At 39.3% G+C, this 23,188-nt stretch overlaps 1 protein-coding gene across 4 annotated transcripts in view; it reads left to right on the top strand.

Annotated features, from left to right (window-relative positions):
• Positions 1–23,188, top strand: part of ndrg4 (NDRG family member 4) — a 116,442-nt gene that overhangs the window by 81,557 nt on the left and 11,697 nt on the right. For all 4 annotated transcript variants that reach the window (XM_057835792.1, XM_057835791.1, XM_057835794.1 and 1 more), the window contains 10 exons: positions 1,653–1,758; positions 7,535–7,655; positions 7,835–7,897; positions 10,392–10,452; positions 10,537–10,623; positions 10,755–10,811; positions 10,895–10,998; positions 14,110–14,166; positions 15,458–15,509; positions 20,405–20,452. In XM_057835792.1, coding sequence (XP_057691775.1) covers positions 1,653–1,758; positions 7,535–7,655; positions 7,835–7,897; positions 10,392–10,452; positions 10,537–10,623; positions 10,755–10,811; positions 10,895–10,998; positions 14,110–14,166; positions 15,458–15,509; positions 20,405–20,452 — 756 coding nt within the window. The remainder of the gene's footprint in view (positions 1–1,652; positions 1,759–7,534; positions 7,656–7,834; positions 7,898–10,391; positions 10,453–10,536; positions 10,624–10,754; positions 10,812–10,894; positions 10,999–14,109; positions 14,167–15,457; positions 15,510–20,404; positions 20,453–23,188) is intronic.

Genomic DNA, 23,188 nt, shown 5'->3' with positions numbered 1-23,188 from the left:
TTTGATTCTGAAAACAATAAGTTAACCCTGCTGAATTGTCTTCAGCATTTTATGCAGTGTTTTGAGATAAATTATTTTGAATGCTGCGATAGTAATATGATGAATGTTTATGTAATGATATAAAATTGTCGGCGCACAGCTTTTTAGATGCTGCAGTGAGTTGCCTCTCAACAAGAGGTGGTTGGTGGGATTTACAGTCAGGTAATTTTATGGTGGAGTGTTGCGTCTTTGTGCAGATGTGCAAACATATATTTTCACCTCCACTTCAAATTCGCGTTCTGGGATCGACAGATAAAATGTGGGTCAGATCTAGGTATCTATGAAGCATTGTTGATCATGTGTTCATTATAACATGTTAGAAGAATATCATTTAGGATGACCAATCAATTTACTGTCTTTTAAAGGGATCCACAGATAGAAATACTTGTAGTTCTTAAAAGAGAAATGTTAGTACAAGTTATTATAATTTGATATTGAAACCCCTCTTGATGCTTTCGTTTTTATACAATTTGTAAAATTATTTTAACTAGTAGTTGTTGACGTCGCAGGGTGGTGACGTCACAGGGCCACGCTGCCAGAATTCCACATGTCACTGTTTTAAAAAAAACAACAACAAAAAAACGTGTCACTCTTTAATTATGTAAGGTGGTGATTTAAATACGCCACAAGGTGTCAATGGCGAGTTTTACATTAATTAGGGATCAAGCCAATGAGTGCATTTTTTCCCTTGACTGACGCGGTAGTTTCTTTAATCCACAGTAGCAGAGAGAAAGAAGAGTGGACACAGGCATTCAGATTCGTAGCTCGGACCGTGCCGTTTATTGGCATAAGCTTCGGCAACTCTTTCACAACACACATAAGTATCATATAGTGAAAATACCACAAAACTAATATTCATATCTCTCAAAAAATGTCACCTAGAAGAAAAGTGCTTCAATCTGTATTTCTGAAGCCCTATTCTCACAGAGTTGACACAACAATGCAAAGAGAACTGAGCAACATACACATAAAACTTACTCAGACTTTGGTCAAACTACTATATCTAAACATTTTAGCAACTCCTTTAGCTCAACAAATACACTTGATGGCAATATTTAGTCACAATACACAAACTATGATGCTGGGAGCCATTTTCAGGAGTCTTGTGAAGACAACAGTCAAATGAGTGTGAGTCACAATAGACCCAGTCTAAAAAAAAACAAAAAAAACAGGGAGCTACGGCGTCAGTCAAGGGACAAAACGCACTCATTGGCTTGATGTCTTATTAATGTACACCTTGACACCTTGTGGTGTATTTAAATCACTACCTTACATAGTTAGCGTGACTGTGAAGTACGGCAGCGTGGCCCTGTGACATCACCGCCCTGCGACGTTAACAACAATGGCGAGCTACTAGTTTATTTTTTTATTTAAAATTTTACAAAATTTATTAAAACAAAAACATTGAGGGGTTTTAATATGAAATTATTATTACTCGTACTAACATTTATCTTTTAAGAACTATATGACTTTTTATCTGTGGTTCCCCTTAATGGGGTATTATTATGAACAACTGAATATGTAGAAATGCCTTCAAATGCTGCAAGAGTGAACATGTTTTTTGGTAGAGAAGTCAGTTGAACAACCAGGTGAAAAAATGTTATTCTCCACAGGAACATGATGTTGAGACCCCTTATGGGATGCTCCATGTTGTTATTCGTGGGGCACCCAAAGGGAACAAGCCCGCTATCCTCACCTATCACGATGTGGGACTGAACCGTGAGTAATGTGTTTTTATTTCTTGACAGATATGACAGTTTTGTTTTTTATTTTTTAAAGTATTTTTAGCGATCGCTTGACATGATGATTGCCTCCATCCACATACATAACATACATAAACACATATGCAAAGGGAGAAATTTGGATCATCAGTGCATCAATGTCGAAGTACAATGCTACTCTGTTAGTGAATGAGACTAGCAGCTGTCTGACATAAACAGAGCTTTTCTAGTGAAAATTCTTGTGAATAAATGCTTCAAATCCCCGAATTCTTCATAGATATGGACATAAAACAGTCTCGATTCTTGGTCAAAAGCAAAGAAACCGTGCAGTTAGCATTTATTTTATGTAAATATGTCGAAGTACAATGCTACGCTGTTAGCGACTGAGGCTAGCGGCCGCCTGATGTAAACAGAGCTTTTCTGGTGAAAATTCTTGTGAGTAAATACTTAAATCTCCGGATTCTTCATATATATGGACGTAAAACAGTCTCGATTCTTGATCAAAAGCAAGCAAAAAAAAACAAACAAACAACAACAACGTGCATTTAGCGTTTATTTTACGTAAATATGGTGAACTATGATGCCATTGCAGTAGCGGCTGATTTCTCCCATCGATTTTTTTCACAACGTTTAAAAATATATATATATATTTAAAAAAAAAAAAAAATTATAATAATTACCTTGAATCCTCGAACAAATCATAGCTGAGACAATCCTTCCTGTTTGTATGCGGTACAGCCTTCGTACTTCTTCAAAAATTCAAGCTTAAATCCGGCTTGGACATGAGCGTGTGCCGTCTTCGAATAACTATTACTAAATGAAGCTCAGCCCCCTATGGTAAGGCGTGACGCAAAGAATGATGAAGTGTCTGGTCAATAGAGTTTTGAAGTCTATGCTACACCACCAGTCCAAACCAAAACCAAATCGTATTCAGTGGTACTTCAACATACAATCCTTTCAACATCTGACCTAAAATTTCACTCGTCATTTGTCTCGACATTTGACGACATGCTGGAAATACGACCATTTATTACAGCGTCGCATTTTCATTGTTTCCCCGCAAGACGGACGCACGGTGGATTTTCTTGTGAGAGAAATCAACATGGGTCCTAAGAAGGGTAAGTGTAAAGCCCATGGCACTGTGGCTGATCTCCCTAGATGTGGACGGAAAAGAAATATTGACGAGAGATTTCAACAAAACATTGTATGGATGGTGGATAAAGAACCTCGACTAATATCCAAACAAGTTCAAGCTGTCCCACAGTCCCAGGATACAACAGTGTCAACCCGTACTATCCGTCGGCGTCTGAATGAAAAGAGACTCTATGGTAGGGTACCCAGGAAGACCCTACTTCTGACCCAGAGACATAAAAAAGCCAGGCTGGAGTTTGCCAAAACTTACCAGAGAAAGCCAAAAACATTTTGGAAGCATGATCTCTGGTCAGATGAGACAAAATTAGAGCTTTATGGGAAAAGGCATCAACATAGAGTTTACAGGAAAAAAAACGAGGCCTTCAAAGAAAAGAACACGGTCCCCACATCAAACATGGTAGAGGTTCCCTGATGTTTTGGGGTTGCTTTGTTTCCTCTGGCACTGGACTGCTTGACCATGTTCATGGCATTATGAAGTCTGAAGACTACCAACAAATTTTGCAGCATAATGTTGGGCCCAGTGTGAGAAAGCTGGGTCTCCCTCAGAGGTCATGGGTCTACCAGCAGGACAATGACCCAAAACACACTTCAAAAAGTACTAGAAAATGGTTTGGGAGAAAGCACTGGAGACTTCTAAAGTGGCCAGCAATGAGTCCAGACCTGAATCCCATAGAACACCTGTGGAGAGATCTGAAAATGGAAGTTTGGAGAAGGCACCCTTAAAATCTGAGACCTGGAGCAGTTGGCCAAAGAAGAATGGTCAAAAATTCCAGCAGAGCATTGTAAGAAACTCATTGATGGATACCGGAAGCGGTTGTTCGCATTTATTTTATCTAAAGGTTGAGCTACCAAGTCCTACGCTGAGGGTGCCAATACTTTTGTCCAGCCCATTTCGGGAGTTTTTTGTAAAATGAGAATGATTTAATTTTTTTTCATTCTCTTTTGTACATTTTGTACATTTGTACATTTGTTCATTGCAAGCAAAATAAATGAAGATATTACTACCAAAGCATTAGTAATTGCAATCATTTTCTGAGAGAAATTGAGCATTATCTGACAGAATTGCAGGGGTGCCAATACTTTTGACCAGCAGTGTATTATTATTATTATTATTATTATATTATTCCAGTTTTTATCAATAATTAATTTGTTTTGCTATGTGTAATTGCCATTTGCAATAGTACTAGCAGTATTTATTAAGGATTTAATGTAGGTTTTTGGGCTGTGGAACGAATTAATGGAATTATAATCTATTCTTATGGGAAAATTCTGCTCGACATACGACCATTTCGACTGAAAAACATGGTCCTGGAACAAATTAACTTCGTATGTAGAGGTACCACTTTATGCAATTTCTCGTTCTCAGTTAAGCTAAATTTGACCGTGAGTTGACTTCCACACTGTAAATGTCATTATATAACAATTTAAAAAGTGTGAACTATCAAATTAAAAAAACAATGGTAACATGAACGTGTGAAAAACAAAAACCTTTTAGTGAAACAAAAACGATGACAAGAAAAAAACATACTGAAGCGTTGAGAAGGCAAATAAACGGGTGAGTAGGGAAAAACAGCGATGAAAAGTAGGTCAGAAAAACATCCCTGTGTGGAGGGAGGCGGGGTGCGGCCGGCAGCAATGCAGATGCTTTATTGGGACGTGTGAGAATAGCGTGCTATCACAGAGTGGCGCAGATCACGCCGTGAGTATGATCTGATGATCTGCCATTTTCCCTGTATGTTTTTTTTTTTTTTTTTAAACTAATGGCAATCTTGGCAGGAAAAAAAGTATCTGAACAAAAAAACGCCAAGGTAATTCAGCAAACTACCAGGGAATAAAAAATACGAGTACATCGAAAAAAATATATATCGTTGACCAATATGTGCTGTAATCATGATCAAGCAATAAAACACTTTATGTGCAGATATTATTCAGGAAATCGTGTGGTGATAACACTGTTGAAAGGGAAAAAAGAATGCTTATGAAAATGAAAACTAACAACATATCAATTGAAATGAGGTCAAAAACCACGATTCTAAAATTAATATACTCATTAATGTGTAGTGAAAGGACTGGATAGGGTAGAGGAGGATGAGGAAAATACAGAGAAATTGAAAAAAAAAGAGAGAAGGAAAAAGTGCCGATGGGGAAGTAGGTCAGAATCTGTTAAAGAGCAGACTGTAAGCGACTGACGGATCATTCATTGCAAGGGCATGGGTTTGCACAGGGACGGTAGGGACATAACACTACCAACTTTTCAGGATGCTCAACTTTTAAGCAACCTTATTTGCATTATACAATGAGTTCAGCTATAAAGGTAATTTAGATTGTCTTCCCATATGTTGTTAGGATAGAATTGACCCAACCATTATTAAGTGAAATAATTTTATTATGTTCAGACTTACATTTACCCCTTTTCACTTGCTATTTGGTAGTGCCGGTCCATTTTTTTTTCTTCTCAAATGCACGTTTTTGATTTCAATATGTCAATATGCCGCCTCCTCCGCCCCCTTTGAATTTTAAGATGTTTTTTTTTTTTTGGCCAGCAGCAGCCACTGTAAGTAATGTAAAAAGATGTCAGTGTTGTGGAGGTGGGGAACACACCACTAATTTTGCTACTGAAAGTTCAACGTGCATCAAAGTTAGCATAAAATTAAACTGTGTGAACTTGCTAACCTGTTAAACTCGAGTATAGAAAGCTGCTTAGAGAGGTGTCTTCCTGTATGTTTTCTAATGTCAACTTTAATTCAAATGTGCATTTTGTGCATTTATTCATTAATTAAAATGTATTTATTTTCCACATTATTTAAAAAAGAACATTTTTATTTGCAGCCTATGCACATTTAACCCCCCCTCAAAAAAAAAAAAAAAAAAAGACTTCAAAAGCACAACCACTCTAAATGTTCTTTATATGAAGCAAGCTTTTTGAAAAATGACGTCCTCCCTATGAAAATAATTTTACCTTTTTTCATTTTTATGTAGGAACCAGCCATTTTTGAGAAATGTACCCTATCTGTTTGGTCTTATTAATGCCCCGTCCCCAGCAAAAAGTATACATGCAGGTTATGCTGTTATAGCGTCCCTACCAATTTTGAGACCAAACCTGTGCCCTTGATTCAATGAGAGCAAGTTCTCACCTCTTTGCTCCAATAGTGTTATTGGCTTTCATAGAAAAGGACCAAATGACCAGGACAATTTATTTCCATCCCTAAGGCTAGTTAAGCTATTTAATTAAGGGTGCTGAGTAGAGCCTAAATGCTAAATTCCATTAGATGCTTAACGGTTGCTGTCTGCTGAGCAACACAGGCCATATTAAATACAGAGGTATTATGAAAAGATCCAATGTTGCTGGATGGTTTCTTAGAGTCCAGCATGCATTCAGCCTCAAAGTAGGCAACCAAGGCATACAAGGATGATGATATTTTTGTTTAAGATATTGTCGATATAAACACATTCATATTCTAACAAACAGAGGTACAGGTAGTCAGCCACTTTGTCTACCAACTATTAGATCAGTGGTTCTTAACCTTGCTTAAAGAACTGAACCCCACAAGTTTCACATGCGTATACACCGAACCCTTCAGAACAAGACAATTAAGCGTTTTTTTTCCAAATTCAAAACCCATTTACCTAACTGAGCAAGCTAATATTTTAGCAAATTCCTGTTCAAAATTCTTCTCATTTTGACAGCATGTTTTATAAACAGGTCAAAATTTGAAACAACGCTGCCCATCGGTCTGTTGTATTCCGTCATACCAAGTGCGAGTCAACCTTCCACTGAGCAAACCAGTTCCTCCTCTGATCATATCTAGGACTAGCAGTTAAAAGAAATTGATCAAGCCTGTAAATTGGGAGCAAACCTGTCCAAAACCTGGTCTAAAAAGCCACTTTGCCTAGATTTAATCAGCGTACGAAAATAGGGCTCTGCGTTTCTTTACACGCATCTCGTCTCCGAAAATTTGCCAAAAAACACCCATTCGTTTCTAATGGCCCTATTCACCATTCATTTCAATGGCTCAAAAACCCAAGTGACGAGATATCAACAGGAAGGGACCCTGAAATGCCCCCAAAATAAAACGAAGTGACCCAATATGAACACCAAGTGACCCTGGAATGCCTCAAAATCAACTGGACGTGACCATGAAAAGCCTCAAAATCAATAGGACGTGAACCTGGAATGGCTAAAAAAAAATCAACAGGAAGTGACCCAATATGAACAGGAAGTGAACCGCGAATGCCCCTATATCAACAGGAAGTTACACAATAGCTACAGGAAGTCCGAAATGCCTCAAAATCAACAGGACATGACCTGATATAGCAACCATCACAGCAAAGTAACCATTGCAATTTCTCCAGATATTGCATTTTCTAGTGTCTATTGAAATATTAGAGCCATGTGATGAATAATAGAGGAGTCAATCTTTCATATTGCTCCTTTAAGTTCCAACACTTCATGCTTTTTCATCCCTTGTGGGGGAATAAAAGCGTAATTTCCAAATAAACCTCTTTATGTACGAATAACGTAAAAGCCACGAGGTGTATGTTTGACACCACTGTTCTACAACCATCATAGATTACATTCTTCAGTTCATCACATTGTTTATTCCCCATCCTCTTTCCTGCAGACAAGCTGTGCTTCAACTCTTTCTTCAATAATGAGGATATGCAGGAGATCACCAAGCACTTTGTGGTTTGCCACGTCGATGCTCCGGGACAGCAGATTGGAGCGTCACAGTTGCCACAAGGGTACAGAAAAGCAGATTTGCGCAAATCTTTTTGTAGCACATGACCTACTTTATATAATAAAGAAAACATTCTTTTTTTTTGTTTTTTGTTAATTTGATGGACGAATCCCTTATGCAACCAACCTAATTTTTGGTTACTCATGTAGAGATGTAGTACAAATATGTCATTTCCTTCTTCAGGTACCAGTATCCTACGATGGACCAGTTGGCGAGCATGTTGTCAACTGTGGTGCAGCATTTTGGGTTGGTGCATTTTATTCTTCAATAATACATGCTGTTCCTATTGAGCCAGACTTTTTATTTACTGGAACATAGTGTCCTTGTTTTCCTCAGGAAGTTGGCAAAGATGAAATTCTGTGTTTCTGTGCTGCACTGCGGGAAATGTGTTTATTAAAAAGGTCTTTGATTTACACACACAGAGACACATTGTCCCGATTGCCTATTTCACTCTCTAGATTTAATTCAAAACATCAAATTGTTATCCTTCATGTATGAAAACGTTGAGTATTATTTATATTACTAATTAAAATGAGAATGATTGAAATTGAAATATTTTCAATTGATGAATGTACAATTTTAGAGAAATTAACATAGTCAATCTTGTTTAAAAGTACAAATATACAAACGTTCAAAGATGGCACAAATGTTGCTGCGTCTATCTAGTTACTGTGACCTACTTTGCCAGGTACCCTGCAGTTTAGCCTTTAGATGCCAAATTTAACATCTTTTTAATGTGTAAATCTGCCTGTCTTAAAGACTGCAAACATAATAAAAACAGAGCGCACATACATACTGTACGTACGTACGTACATACATACAGTACATCTGTGCTCGATTCTATTCTATTCTATTCTATTCTATTCTATTCTATTCTATTCTGTTAAAGAGTATTAGTGGAAACATTTTCTGTATCATCAGAAGTCTAACAAATTTGCAGTTGAATGTTGTTCTAAACCTTGTCTTTCCCTTCAAATACACTGCTAAAAAAATAAAAGGAACACTTACATAACACATTGTAGATTTGAATGGAAGAAATGTTTTTATTAAATGCTTTGCTCTTTCCATAGTTGAATGTGCTGACAACAAAGTCACACAAAAATTATCCATGAAAAAAAATGTATTAACCTATGAAGGTATAGATTTGGAGTTGTACTCAAAATTTAAGTGGAAAAACACAATAAAGGAATGGAACCGCTGACCCTTCAGTCCCAAGTCAACTCCGTCTACCAACTGCGCCACAGCCACCCGTGTGTATGACCTCCCTACAACGCCTGGGTATGCTCCTGATGAGGTGGCGGATGTTCTCCTGAAGGATCTTTGCCCAGATCTGGACCAGGGTCTAGACTGTCTGAGGAGCAACCTGGCGGCCTGTAAAAGATTCCAGGACACTGGTAGTTACTCCAGGAGAGCTGGACAGGGCCTTAGAAGGTCCTTTAATCCTCAGCAGGATGGGTATCCACTCCTTTGTTCAAGGAGGAACAGGATGAGCACTGCCAGAGCCCTACAGAATGACCTCCAGCAGGCCACTGGTGTGAATTTTTTTTTTTTTTTTTTGACCAAACAATGAGAAACGGACTCCGTGAGGATGACCTGAGCCCCTGACATCCTGTAGTGAGCCCATGCTCACTGCCCATCACCGTAGAGCAATTGGCATTTGCCATAGACCACAAGAATTTGCAATTATGCCACTGGCTCTGTGGCCTTCACCAAAGCAGGTTCAACTTGAGCACATGCGACGAAGGTGAAACAGTTCGGGGATGCCGTGGAGAACGTTATGCTGCCTGCATCATCATTCAGCATGACCGGTGTGGAGGTGGGTCAGTGATGGTCAGGGGTGGCATATCCCAGGAAGGACACACAGACCTCTACAGGTTAGATAATGGCACTCTGACTGCTATTAGGTATCGGGATGCAATCTTTGGACTCATTGTTGTGAGCTACGCTTGTGCAGTGGTACCTGAGTTGCTCCTGGTCCACAACAATGCCCAACCTCATGTGACTGGAGTATGCAAGCAGTTCCTGAAGGAAGAAAGAATTGATAAAATTGACTGGCCCCCACATTCGCCTGACCTAAATCCAATAAAACACCTCTGGAACATTATGTTTAGGTTCATCTAGCAGAGACAGGTTGCTCCTCAGACTGTTCAGGAGCTCAGTGATGGGCTAGTTCAGGTCTCAGGAGGAGATTTCCCTGGACACCCTCCGTCGTCCCATTAGGAGCATGCCCAGGCGTTGTAGAGAGGTCATACAGGCATGCGGAGGCCACACACAGTACTGAGCCTCATTTTTGACTTGTGTAAAGGACATTAAATCAAAGTTGGATCAACCTGTAGTGTGTTTTTCCGCTTTAATTTTGAGTATTACTCCAAATCTAGAACTCCATAGGTTGATACAGTACATTTGATTTTCATTGATCATTTTTGTGTGATTTTGTTGTCGGGATATTCAACTGTGGAAAGAACAAAGTAGTTGATAATAATATTTCATTCAATCATATTTACAATGTGTTACTTTAGTGTTCCCTTTGTTTTCTTAGCAGTGTTTGTTTATACAGATAAACTTTGACAAAGAAGAAGTTAGCTAGGCAAATTGTTCAGTTTCAGGTTGTGTTGGTAGTCATTTTCTATACGATAACAGGGTATTGGCAAAGATAAAATTTAGCAATTGCAGTATCTCTGTTACAACTTTCACATATTTTATCTTTTTTCAAAAACAAAGACTTTCGATTTTTTTTTAGATTCAAGAGTATCGTTGGTATTGGAGTTGGAGCTGGATCATACATCCTGGCTAAGTTTGCTGTGAGTAGTATCCACACATTTGAGATATTTACAATATCTGAAAGTGGACAACCAGTGAAACAAAAAATATATATATTCATTCAGCTGATATTCCCTGACCTTGTGGAGGGTTTGGTTCTGCTAAACATTGACCCCAATGGCAAAGGATGGATTGACTGGGCTGCTACAAAGGTAACAGACCAAATGTTCTGTGAGTGTTTTAGATTTCAAAACAGGGATATGCATGCTTTTGGAGGATTTCACAGGATCCCACATTTACAGTAGTTCTACTGTCTAATAATAAGCAACTGTATTTCCAATAGCTGTCAGGACTGACAAGCGCACTACCAGATACTGTACTGCCACATCTTTTCAGTCAGGTATGTGTAGGAACTTTTGTAACACCAGACTCTCCAGAATGGCCAGGAAGTCACGATAATGTTCTTCTACTGTACGTAAACAGGAGGAGCTAATGAACAACACAGAGCTGGTGCAGAGCTATCGGCAACAGATTAACAACACCATCAACCAGTTCAACTTGCAGCTGTTCTGGAACATGTATAACAGGTAGAATAATTGTTTTGTTATCAATTAAAAATGAATTTATTTCATTAGCCAGGATAATAGCATTTCTGTAGAACGTTAATTCCAGGGAGTCCTCCAGTTGCGAACGAGTTTCGTTCCTACGCTGGCGACGTGACCCAAATTTCTTAAAGTCAAAGTTTACGTCAAAATACTTCATTTTAAGAAAGTAAAATACATTAAAATTAAAACGTAAGATGCTATACCTACCATAATTGCTGAGAGGTCGGTGGAAAGCTGTAGTTTTCAATGTTTTTTTTTTTTTTTTTTTGCTAACGGAAGCACAGAAAACTACTACTGTAGGCCGTAGCTGACGCCAACAAAACGAAAACTAAGCAAACTCGCTTTCTTGTCCGCCCCTCTCACTCTCTCTCACCACTCAGAGACACGATGTGTTTAGGGACAGTCCAGACACAACACATCAACATTGCAACCTGAAGCATACATTCAACCCAATTCGTTAAATGACTCTACTTATTTTTACGTTACGTGAGAGGTTGTTTGGTGTCACTTACTGTGACTGTTGGCGACAAAAGGTTTGTGCGAGTGCAAAACTGCATTTGGCAACGAGCAAGGCATTTTCGCGCGACAGTTTATCTTTGGTTTGAACGGAGCATAAAGCCTGAGTTATGCCTCTGCGTTGGGCTGACAGCGTAGTGACGATGTAGACACTACGGCGTCAATGAGCATTTGATAGTTCTGCGGCAAGGGAACGTGTTGCTCTGTAATTCACCGCCAAGCCACTAGAGGGGTGTGGCGTTGTGTTTGTACGGTTTTGGGGGACTCTTGTCGACTTCCTCTAGTTTTCTCCCGGTTACACAACAATGGCAACGAAGTTGGAATGCTTGAATATGGATCTTCAGCTCATCAACATAGAACAACAAATGTTGATTATACACATGTTAAGGCGCAGGCGACGCAGAAGACTGTTGCAAGGGTGGTCTGTCCGACTTTTGTGGCCACACAGAAACTGGCAGTTCACGAATTCTAGCATTGGGTGGGAGCTAGCAAGCTGCGTTGTCCAGCGTTGTGTCCGATTTCATTGCCGTGTCCTATAACCAGCCAGTGGGAAGCCATAGCAGATTTCTGGCAGCTATGGAACTTCCCAAATTACGTTGGAAACCTTGATAATAAACACGTTATCATAAAAGCACCAAGGTACTCTCAATCAGTGATGATGTATTAAGTGTGTGAATTGTCTGCTGTTGAAAATTAAACACCAAAGCAACTCTTGACACTAAACATGTGCTTTATTCTTCATATACTTGAAGTGTAAGTAAGTCACAGACTCACAGCAAACATATGCACACAGTAAATGATAAAATGCATCAACCAAAAATACGACATAAAGTGATAAAAAGCGGGCAGTTTTTGGCCGACTGTGTCACAGCCACGTGTGGCCATTCGCTTCCGAACACACACTTATTTGTCCCGGAGGTTCTTCCATTTTTTTATGCAATCGCTGACCTCCAGCCCCGTATTTTCAGCAATCTCCTTCCACGAATTGCTTGCCAATTGCCAAATGGCATTCGGCAATCTTTATAATGTCTTGTCGAGACATTGTAGAGGTTGTCGTACTTGCGGACCTCTTCGTTGATACTCTCGTCGGCTTGGTCCATTGTTGCGTGTTAGCAGAACAATGTTTGAAAATGGCTGCGATTTCGCGCTTAACCGAAAACAACAGTCTGGCGGATCAATCACAGTCCATTTGCGTCACGTCACCACACGTTGACGTGACGCCCAGTCAGGATTCTGATGAGGTGCACGTCAGGCTACTGCGGAGGGTCGTAAATCAAGTCTGCCTTGACGGCGTAGGTCTGCCGCAGAACCATAACTCGGCCTTAAGTCTTTAACAATGTTCATCAAAGTCTTTCTCTGATTTTTTTTTACGATTTTAGCGTTGTTTCCATGGTAGTTACTTTCCTTTCGGCTGAACCATCTTACTTCTTTGGGGCCATAATGTGAAAAAAGTAGGGCGAAAAAGGCAATGATCCACAAGCACTATGCACTAGCTAAGCAGAAACACTTGTGCTGAGGACTGAATGGCGGCCGAGGCACGGGCGTCATAAAGTCGGAACGTTGAAAGTCGAGGACATCATAACCTGAGGACCACCTGTATGATGACTGGCATACTTTAATTCTCTGTTAACCAATGACTTGCATCAGATGCTCATTTTCAGATGATAAGGAAGTAGATTTTATTATGTCACTGGTGTCAAACTGACTACATAAAGGGCCAAGTGGGTGCAGGTTTTCTTTCCAACCAATTGCCACGTTTACATGGAGCCAAATATTCCAATTTCAATCGGAATATTTGTTCAAACCGAATAAATGTGTTCCATATAAACACCTCATTCGGAATGAACAGGCCCAAACCGAATGGAATTTTATTCCGATTCACAGGGGTGGAATATTCCTTTTCCCAAACCGATTAGAAGTAAAATTATATCATGTAAACAGGGAAGCGGAATGGTGTCTAGCTGCGTTCTTTCTGCACATGCTCCGTACTGACGTGGTGACGTCACTTGGTGACGTAAGTAACGTCACATGCAACATGGCTTCCAAGCACACGCACAGCGCACCCACACAACTTTTTAAATGAACGGCGTGTCATTCTGAAGTTTTGTTTCCACTCGAAAAGTTAGAACAGCAGCTGATCTGACGATCGATCTCCATGTTTTGCAACGTGACGCTTTGTTTTGATTAATCTGCGCATATCAGACGGCAGTTGTCAAACGTCCTTTCGGAATAAAGGCAGACACATGTAAACGCTGGATCGGAATAGATGAAGTGACATGTAAACAGCTGATGTGAAATTTCCATTCGGAATGATTTGAATCGGTATGAAAAAAAGTCAGCATGTAAACGTGGCTAATGAAGAGGACACCTTTTGACCAATCTGATCTCTTACATGGGTAATCAGTTAAACTTTGTCAGGTGCTGCTTGTTTCAACAGAAAATTCATTGGTTAAACTGTTTGCGCGGTATCGGTTGGAACAAAATCCAGCACCCACTTGGCCCATAGTGGAATTGGTTTGACACCTATGTATCAAGCTGTCAAACAATATAGCATTCAATTAAGATTGTCTCTTTTAGTCGAAGGGACTTGGAGATGAACCGGAGTGGGACTACGCTGAATGCCAAAACTCTGAAGTAAGTGCCACCCCCAGCCCAACCTGTTTCTGGATTGCCATAAAATGACAAAACTTTTCATGTCACGGGGGAGTCTGGAATACTCCTTTTGTGGGTGTTCATATTGTGGTGTTTATTAAGAAAATGCAACTGGACAAAAGGAGTTGTATGTATATGTCCAAAGTGACGTATGCAAGTGCTGATGTCATCGGGCGAGAGCCTTCCATTCATATGGTTGCAGAGCAATCCCAGCAATCAAATCCTTCCGCTTTGGAGGCCAGAATCAAAAGTTTGCGTCTTCGTCTTCACCATGAAAAGGCGAGGCCATTCTGCAACACAATTGTTGCATCACCACGTAAACGGCCCATTAGTTGTCCGTTTAATTGGCTGTCAGACGTATATGTGATCAGCTTGGATAGTTAGCTCTATTTGTTTCAAATGCATGTTTTCTGGAACACCATCCATCCATCCAATAAACTGCTTGTTAAATTAAATGCGATAAAAAAAAAGACAATACAATGGAAAATTGATCAGGTCTTAAAGAGAACGGAGAGAGTTGAAGAGGCATTTTTTTATTTTATTTGCTCTGACGGGGAGTTTCAGACCATATTCCATGTTAATGTGCACATTTGGACTTTTGTTCATTTATATTAGGCTACTTATTTACTTACTTCCAATTTAAAAAAGTCAGTGTTTGCTTTATCTTTAAAATATATTCCATTTCAATATGCACAATGTAAGTCATTTGAACATATTTTTGCTCATGTATGTATATAATAAGTCAATGTTTACATTATCTTTAAATATAATGTACATCCCATGTTTTTAAGTTATGTTTTAAAGTAGTTAAAATTGAGGTTTAGCATTGAGATGTGAGGAAATGAGCAATAATAAAACTTAGGAGATGGAGGTTGGTACTTCTGGTGTTTTTGTTAACTCTTTTTTGCACATCATTGGGCAAAAAATACAATGTTGCATGAAAATCAGGTTGTATGTCTTGTTACATGCACTAACCCTAATGCATGTGTGAAGCCTGTTGTGTTTTATTGTATGTTATAGGTATAATGTCAACAGCAGTTTTCTTTGCATTTCAGTGGTTTTAGGAGGTCTGACACCCCAACCCGCCCCACCCCAATAAAACATTAAGAAATATTCTTGCTTCATAGCGACTTTTATGTCTGGGAGTCCTGGCCAAAAATTCTGGTCAATTTAATACTTGGCTTTAACTGGTTAAATATGTCCATTTCTAGCCATTTGATATAATACACATTGCCTTAGTAAATATTTACCATCAATGGTGGGTTTGTTTTAGGTGTCCAGTTATGTTGGTTGTGGGAGACAATGCCCCTGCTGAGGAAGGCGTGGTGAGTCCATCTTTGTTCCATTTCTACAATTTCTCACTGATATTCAAATAATGGGGGAAGAAAGCGTTGCCCAGTTGTCTCTTCTTTCCATTTTCAAACATGACTTATGTTTTTAACTAGATTGCTGAGCTGTAGTAGTTAACCTGACACCATAGGCAGAGATTGGGTGGGGGCAGTGCCCCCCTGTAGCCGAAAAATGTCATTGCATGTAATTGACTTTCATATAAAAGAATTTAAAGGGGAAGTTCAGAATTTTTGACATGAGGCTTTATGTTCGAGTTAGTGGGGTTTTAACTTGTCGGTGGAGTCGATTTCAAGAAATTCCTTGCAGTTTGTTAGTTATTTGTTACTTTCAGGACTCCGAAGTGGCTAAGCTAGTGCAAGTCAATGGTGCCTGCTTAACATATCAGTAAAAAACAACAAATGCAAGCATTAGAATCACAGATGCAATCAATAGTGTTGGCTATATTTTTGGGATAAAGTGATTAAAACTTACCATTGCATGTCAATAATTGTTGTATGAACAGCAACATTTGAGTGATATCACATTGTTTTTTTCACTGCTGATTTTTTTTTTTTTTTTGTGGGAACGAATTATTGTTGATCTGTTTTTCCAATATCAGTTTATTGAACTGAAGTCGAAAACAAAATATGTCGAATATTTGTATTTTCCACGACGTTCGCTTTTACAATGAGCCATGACCCGGAAGACCATGTTCTTCTTCTCTTATAAAATAATATTATACAGCTGCAGCAGGGTCTTGTTCGTCTTGTTGAAGAAGAACATCGTCTTCATTGTAACAGCTCATTGTAAAAGCGAACTTCGTGGAAAACAGATTTTGGGCATATTTTGTTTTTTGACTTCAGTTCAATAAACTGACATTGGAAAAACACATTAAGGCACATTTTCTGTTATTGACTTACCAGTTCTTAATCATGAAACGGAAGACTATTCATTTCTTGTTTTCTTGCTAACACACATAAAAACAAAAAAACAGAATTGGGCTCATTTTCAGTTTTTTTGTTTTCCAAAATTAGAAGAAAAAACAAATGGCCAAAGGGTACACGACCATACTTCCCGTCTGTGCAATGTTTGTAAGTCATGTGAGAATTCGGTTAGTACTGTATTCATTTCCTACACCAAGCAGATCTGGCAGAAGGCCCCAATTTAAACAATCCAGAAGCATACCATCCACTAACCACTTAATGCCATATCTGGTTGTCCATTTGTGTGAGTGGGTGTGCATGCATGCGTATTCTGTCGGGGGCCAGATGGTTTCGTTCCAGCTCTGTGATCCTTCAATTTAAAATGGTTCTCATACACTATATACCGTAATCTGTCTGCTGCACACAGAACCTTAAATGAAACCTCTCATTTCAAAAGGAAGAAGAGAAAGATGGAGTCAGAATGGAAAGAGAATGAGGATAGATGTTACTATAGCAGCAGCAGAAAATCTGATATAAAAACAGCACAAGGCTGGGCGATATAAAGTTTTTTGTTTTCTTCAATATGAAAGATGGAGGTCAATTCCTTTGATGTGATCTGATGAAGCAATATTCGCTTCTAAATATACAGCACAATCCTTTACTTGGCTTCCACAAAGGCTGTGAGGGACACAAACATGTTAACACATTTGTCATCTGTATTAACTGGCATTTGAAATTCAGAAAGTGATTTGGCAATCTTTTTCAGGATTTGGATTAAACACTAGGATGTTGCGAGCAAAATGATGCCCTCCGCAAATAGTACTGAGTGTGTGTGCGCACACATGCGTGTGTGCATTCAAGCCCACTGGAGTGAGTCATCACTGCAGCACACTGCAGTATCTGGGTCACTAATATACACATATAAAATGGTCGCGATATCGCTTACTCACATTAATCAAGTCATCTGGTGTGACCTGTCCTTTTAACATTGACAGTATGGTATCATTGGTTTCTAACATACAGTGGGGCAAATAAGTATTTAGTCAACCACTAATTATGCAAGTTCTCCCACTTAAAATTTTTAGAAAGGCCTGTAATTGTCATCATGGGTAAACCTCAACCATGAGAGACAGAATGTGGAACAAAAAAACAGAAAATGACATTGTTTGATTTTTAAAGAATTTATTTGCAAATCATGGTGGAAAATAAGTATTTGGTCAATACCAAAAGTTAATCTCTATACTATGTTATGTACCCTTTGTTGGCAATAACGGAGGCCAAACGTTTTCTGTAACTCTTCACAAGCTTTTCACACACTGTTGCTGGTATTTTGGCCCATTCCTTCGAGCAGATCTCCTCTAGAGCAGGGATGTTTTGGGGCTGTCGTTGGGCAACACGGACTTTCAACTCCCTCCACAGATTTTCTATGGGGTTGAGATATAGAGACTGGCTAGGTCACTCCAGGACCTTGAAATGTTTCTTACGAAGCCACTCCTTTGTTACCCTGGCTGTGTGTTTGGGATCAATGTCATGCCGAAAGACCGAGTCACGTCTCATCTTCAATGCCCTTGCTGATGGAAGGAGATTTTCACCCAAAATCTCTCGATACATGGCCCCATTCATTCTTTCCTTTACACAGATCAGTCGTCCTGGTCCCGTTGTAGAAAAACAGCCCAAAGCATGATGTTTCCACCTCCATACTTCACAGTGGGTATGGTGTTCTTCGGATGCAATTCAGTATTCTTTCTCCTCCAAACACGAGAACCTGTGTTTCTACCAAAAAATTCTATTTTGGTTTCATCTGACCATAACACATTCTCCCAGTCCTCTTCCGGATCATCCAAATGCTCTCTAGCGAACCGTAGACGGGCCTGGACGTGTACTTTCTTCAGCAGGGGGACACGTCTGGCAGTGCAGGATTTGAGTCCCTGGCGGCGCATTGTGTTACTGACAGTGTTGGGAATAACGCCGTTATAAATAACGCCATTACATAACGGCGTTATTTTTTTCAGTAACTGGGTAATCTAATTATTTTTTCAGCCGTTACAATGCCGTTACCGTTACTGACGGTCAAAAAAGGTGCGTTACTTACTTTGAATAAATTGAATAAACTACCAGCCGTAGCGAGTCTACTCTGCTCTGGTTATTTGTCATCCAAGACTTTGGGTGCGTTCAGGTTCATGGCAATGAAAATAGAAAACACACATAGCCTACCTTTGCAAGAACGATGGAGTTGCCGCTTGATACGGTCATAATGTGCAGGTCCTGCACCCATCCGCAGCAAAACTGTTCGTAGCTTTGCAGCGATTTGTAATTTCGGAATCGCTGATGAGTTTAGTAACATACACCAAACAATAAATAGAGCAGAATGTCCATTTCGCTAATTGTGGAAGCCTGTCGACATCTATACTCCATTTTTCCTTCGGCTTGCTCGTAAGGGTCAACATTGTTCACATCCTTAAGTTTGATCACATACAGTATCTGTTCTTTGCCTTAGTAACGAGTTTGTCTCTTTATCGAACTGGCAAGTTAAAGTTTAATGTCCTGCGAGCCAGACCTGCTTCCAATATGGCTGCGTTGTTGTCAAATCTCACGTGATCCCCCATTCTGTGACATAAACGCTCGAGCCTAATAGCGCACGTGTATTTGTTGTTAATAAAGTTTGTTTTTTTTCCCCAAACAAACTTCAGAGCCGGTGTTTTCACACACAAACCAGAACAGCACGTGCTGCAAACACACACACGCAAAACAGATGCAGAGGGATATGATGGCAGAGCATTCAGAGGAAAATTTGTCCTTTATGAGGTGGAGATATAAACACTATTTCAAGTTGGTCGAAATTAAAGGAAAGAACGTGAATGTAAAGTGTAATTTATGTCCTGGGGCAAAGCTTTTGTCGACACCTGTAGTAAGCAATTCAAATCTGTTTATTTTGTTGCACTTCAAGTCTAGGATAAATCTGTTGCTGGTGAGGTGCAATAAATATTACAAGGTTCTATAACACAACTACCTGTCTGTTCTTCTCTATTCAACTGACTCGAATACTGCTCAGAAAATTTCAAATTCTTTGACATACAGCAACTTCTATTTAAAGTAACGGAAATAGTTACTTTCCCTGGTAACTAGTTACTTTTACTATAGAGTAATTCAGTTACTAACTCAGTTACTTTTTGGAAGAAGTAGTGAGTAACTATAATTAATTACTTTATTAAAGTAACGTGTCCAACACTGGTTACTGATAGTAGCCTTTTTTACTGTGGTCCCAGCTCTCTGTAGGTCATTCAGTAGGTCTCCCCGTGTGGTTCTGGGATTGTTGCTCGCCGTTCTTTTTATCATTTTGATGCCACGGTGTGAGATCTTGCATGGAGCCCCAGATCGAGGGAGATTATCAGTGTTCTTGTATGTCTTCCATTTTCTAACATTTGCTCCCACAGTTGGTTTCTTTATACCAAGTGTTTTACCTATTGCAGATTCAGTCTTCCCAGTCTGGTGCAAGTCTACAATTTTGTCACTGGTGTCCTTTGGCAGCTCGTTGGTCTTGGCCATAGTGGAGTTTGGAGTGTGACTGACTGAGATTGTGGACAGGTGTCTTTTATACCGATAATGAGTTAAATCCGGTGCCATTAATACAGTGGAGTGGAGCCTCGTTAGACATCGTTAGAAGAAGTTAGACCTGTTTGACAGCCAGAAATCTTGCTTGTTTGTAGGTGATAATACTTATTTTCAACTCTAATTTGGAAATAAATTCTTTAAAAATCAAACAATGTGATTTTCTTTTTTTTTTTTTCCACACATTCTGTCTCTCATATTTGAGGTTTACCCATGTTGACAATAACAGGCCTCTCTAATCTTTTCAAGTAGGAGAACTTGCACAATTGGTGGTTGACTAAATACTAAATACTTATTTGCCCCACTGTATCATTAGTGACATTACTTTTTTTTGTGACATTGCTTTTTCTGCTCGCAAGGTTGAGTGCAACTCGAAGCTTGACCCGACCAACACCACTTTCCTAAAGGTAACAAAAGTGTTTGCATGTCCTCCCTACAGCAATCTGAATAATGATGTTCATAGGAATATGCTTGAAGGTGCTATGAAATGGTCACCATTTCAAAAAATGAAAATGATGACATGTAGAAAATGAATTTGGCAGTAAAATCTGGCTGCCTTTTTTTTTTATTTTTTTTTTTTAAACCATTTAATTGTTAATCAAACGAAAACAATGCATCAGGGAAAGCCCACTTTTTCAGCAATTCTAGTTGTGACATTACAACCAGAATTGATGATCATGTCTAACTTTCTAGCGCTAGTTAGCACATGTTGACAGAATGACAGAACAGTCACACGGCAACAAGAGAATATAAAGCCGATGGATAGCAAGCTGGCAGACGGCAAAATCTGCAGCCCATTCTGGGTGTGACATCATCTTCCGTTTGGAGATTTTTTTAGTGGGTGGAGCCAAGGCAGCTGAGATAGGAAGACTAATTAGGATCTATTTACATTTTTAAGCCCTTTTCTGTCACTTTTTTTTTAATGAAGGACCAAATGGGCCATAATGAAATATAATAATAATAATATATAAAATATATATAATATAATAATATGTAATAATAATACATAAATATAAATGCAGCTTTAAATAAATATTTTAATGTGTCATTAATTGGTTTAAATGAGAAATAAAAATATCATTAAATATGTCATTAATTCATTAAAATAGCAACTCATTAAATGTAAAACATATATAATTATTTCACCATTTAATTAACTATTGCGTGGACACGTGTTGCAGCACTTTATGAATTTATTTTATCTGTCAAACTCACCCATCAAAGTGAGTGGGCAGGACTAACGCTGATCTAATGGGCCGTTTACATGGTGACGCTCAGAAAATATGACACATTTTATGTTTGCATTTACATGGTTCTGTCTCCATTCGAACGATGCTGCAATTCCGCGTGGAAACGATGTTGTATTCATGCCTGTGGCCTGTACTATGAACGGAGTTCAACCTCCCCAGAAGTAATCCTGCTTACCAGCGGGTAACCGCAGTTGACATAACCTGGTTACCTAGTTTGTGGTCAATCGGTGCTATGACGCTGATTATGAGGTTGATTAGTCGGAACCTGTGTCAACCCAGTTGGAGTTACTGCGCGTTCACGTAAAAGGGGGCGGAGACCAGAGTCAAACACTACTTGTGACGATGGCACGGGCACCTTACTTCACGGAGGAGGAATGTGCGATAATCATGCGGAGTTATGAGGAATTAAAGTCCACCCTCACCGCAAAATCCAACACCGCTTCAGCAAATAGGGCACGACAGGTCTGTTGGCAGCAAATTACAAACCACGTGAAAGCGTAAATATGCCAGTTTACTTATTTCTATGAAAAGAAATAAGGCCTGCTGTCAGGACAATAAAATAAGATTTGGTACATTAACTAAGAAATAATTTATCGTATGTGCATCACCACATGAAGCAGGATATACAGTATGTCCTTTGAACATCTTCAAAGTAGAGGTTAGATCGCTCTTAAAAAATCCAGCCCGACCCGGCCCGATAAATTAACTAGATTTGCTGGCCCGTGCCCGAAATAACATGAAATTTTATGTTTAATTTGTGAGGACTCAGGAGAAGATGGAAATGTGGGGATGCGATGCGTGGTTGCGTTTTGTGTGATCACATTTTTGACGATGCCTTTGCATAATGATAATAAATTAAAGTTCGTCTTTTGTAACGAATTCTCACAGTTAAGCAAGACTGTATGATGCATATTCAATAAACATTTATATCTTTTATATTTGTGTACCCTATCAGTGGATTTGACATTTATTTTAATCTCTTCGAGTTGGCAGAAAAAAAACGCAAGTTTTCTCAATGTTTAAATAGTCTACATATTTTATGATTATTATAAATGCATTTACACAACGAAATAACGCTGGAAAAGTTTAGTTTAATATATTTCTCGTATGAGAGCAAAGCTCCACATTTGCTTCAACGAAGCCAACACAGGTTTCTTTATAGCATTTTAAACAATCAATTTGAAGCCTTTCTATACCCCACTCCTACCACTTTCCGAATCGCATGGCTTACAGTGTTTTTACTCAGATATTCAGCATCACCGATGGAATACATATATTGTCCTCTGGCGAAATAGTGCAAGGACAGGCACACATTCTGCTCGATTGTGAGGGCCTGACTTCGGCATGTTACGTTAGAGACGTCCGCCTCAATCAGCTGGCAATAGTGACGAATTCCTTCAGCTGAAAATATATCTTTCATGGAGAACATCGTCCGGGGCTCTAAACACCTGTGCCCGCCGAAGAGAGCCCCTCACAGTCCGGGCACCAATGTCGTACGGGTCATCCAGGTACGCCGTCATTGTCAAAAGGACACAGCGTCAGAGGAGTGCTGTTTAAATAGAGCGTGGATAATCGGAATGCTGGGGTTAGGCAAGATCCAACTTTGAGACGACCAGGTTTGACGTGTGGCGTGTGTTGCCATGGCAACTTAATGAGAATGAAATAATAACTATGCATCTGTAGCGTGGTGCAGACAGAGATTAAATGCTTAAGTATGTTGCTACACAATTTTGTTTTATTTTCATTTTTCTTGTACTGCTGAAACAAGAAAAAAACAACGTACATCTCTCATTGCTGCACAGACGGCTCATTTCTTATTCGCTCGAAAATGCGAGTTCTTAATTATATTAATAAGCAGCATTCACTCATCGTCCACTCGCCATTTCGAACACA

This window comes from Corythoichthys intestinalis, chromosome 5, assembly GCF_030265065.1.
Source record: "Corythoichthys intestinalis isolate RoL2023-P3 chromosome 5, ASM3026506v1, whole genome shotgun sequence".
Lineage (NCBI taxonomy): Eukaryota > Metazoa > Chordata > Actinopteri > Syngnathiformes > Syngnathidae > Corythoichthys > Corythoichthys intestinalis.
This window is presented reverse-complemented; position numbering and strand designations above follow the sequence as displayed.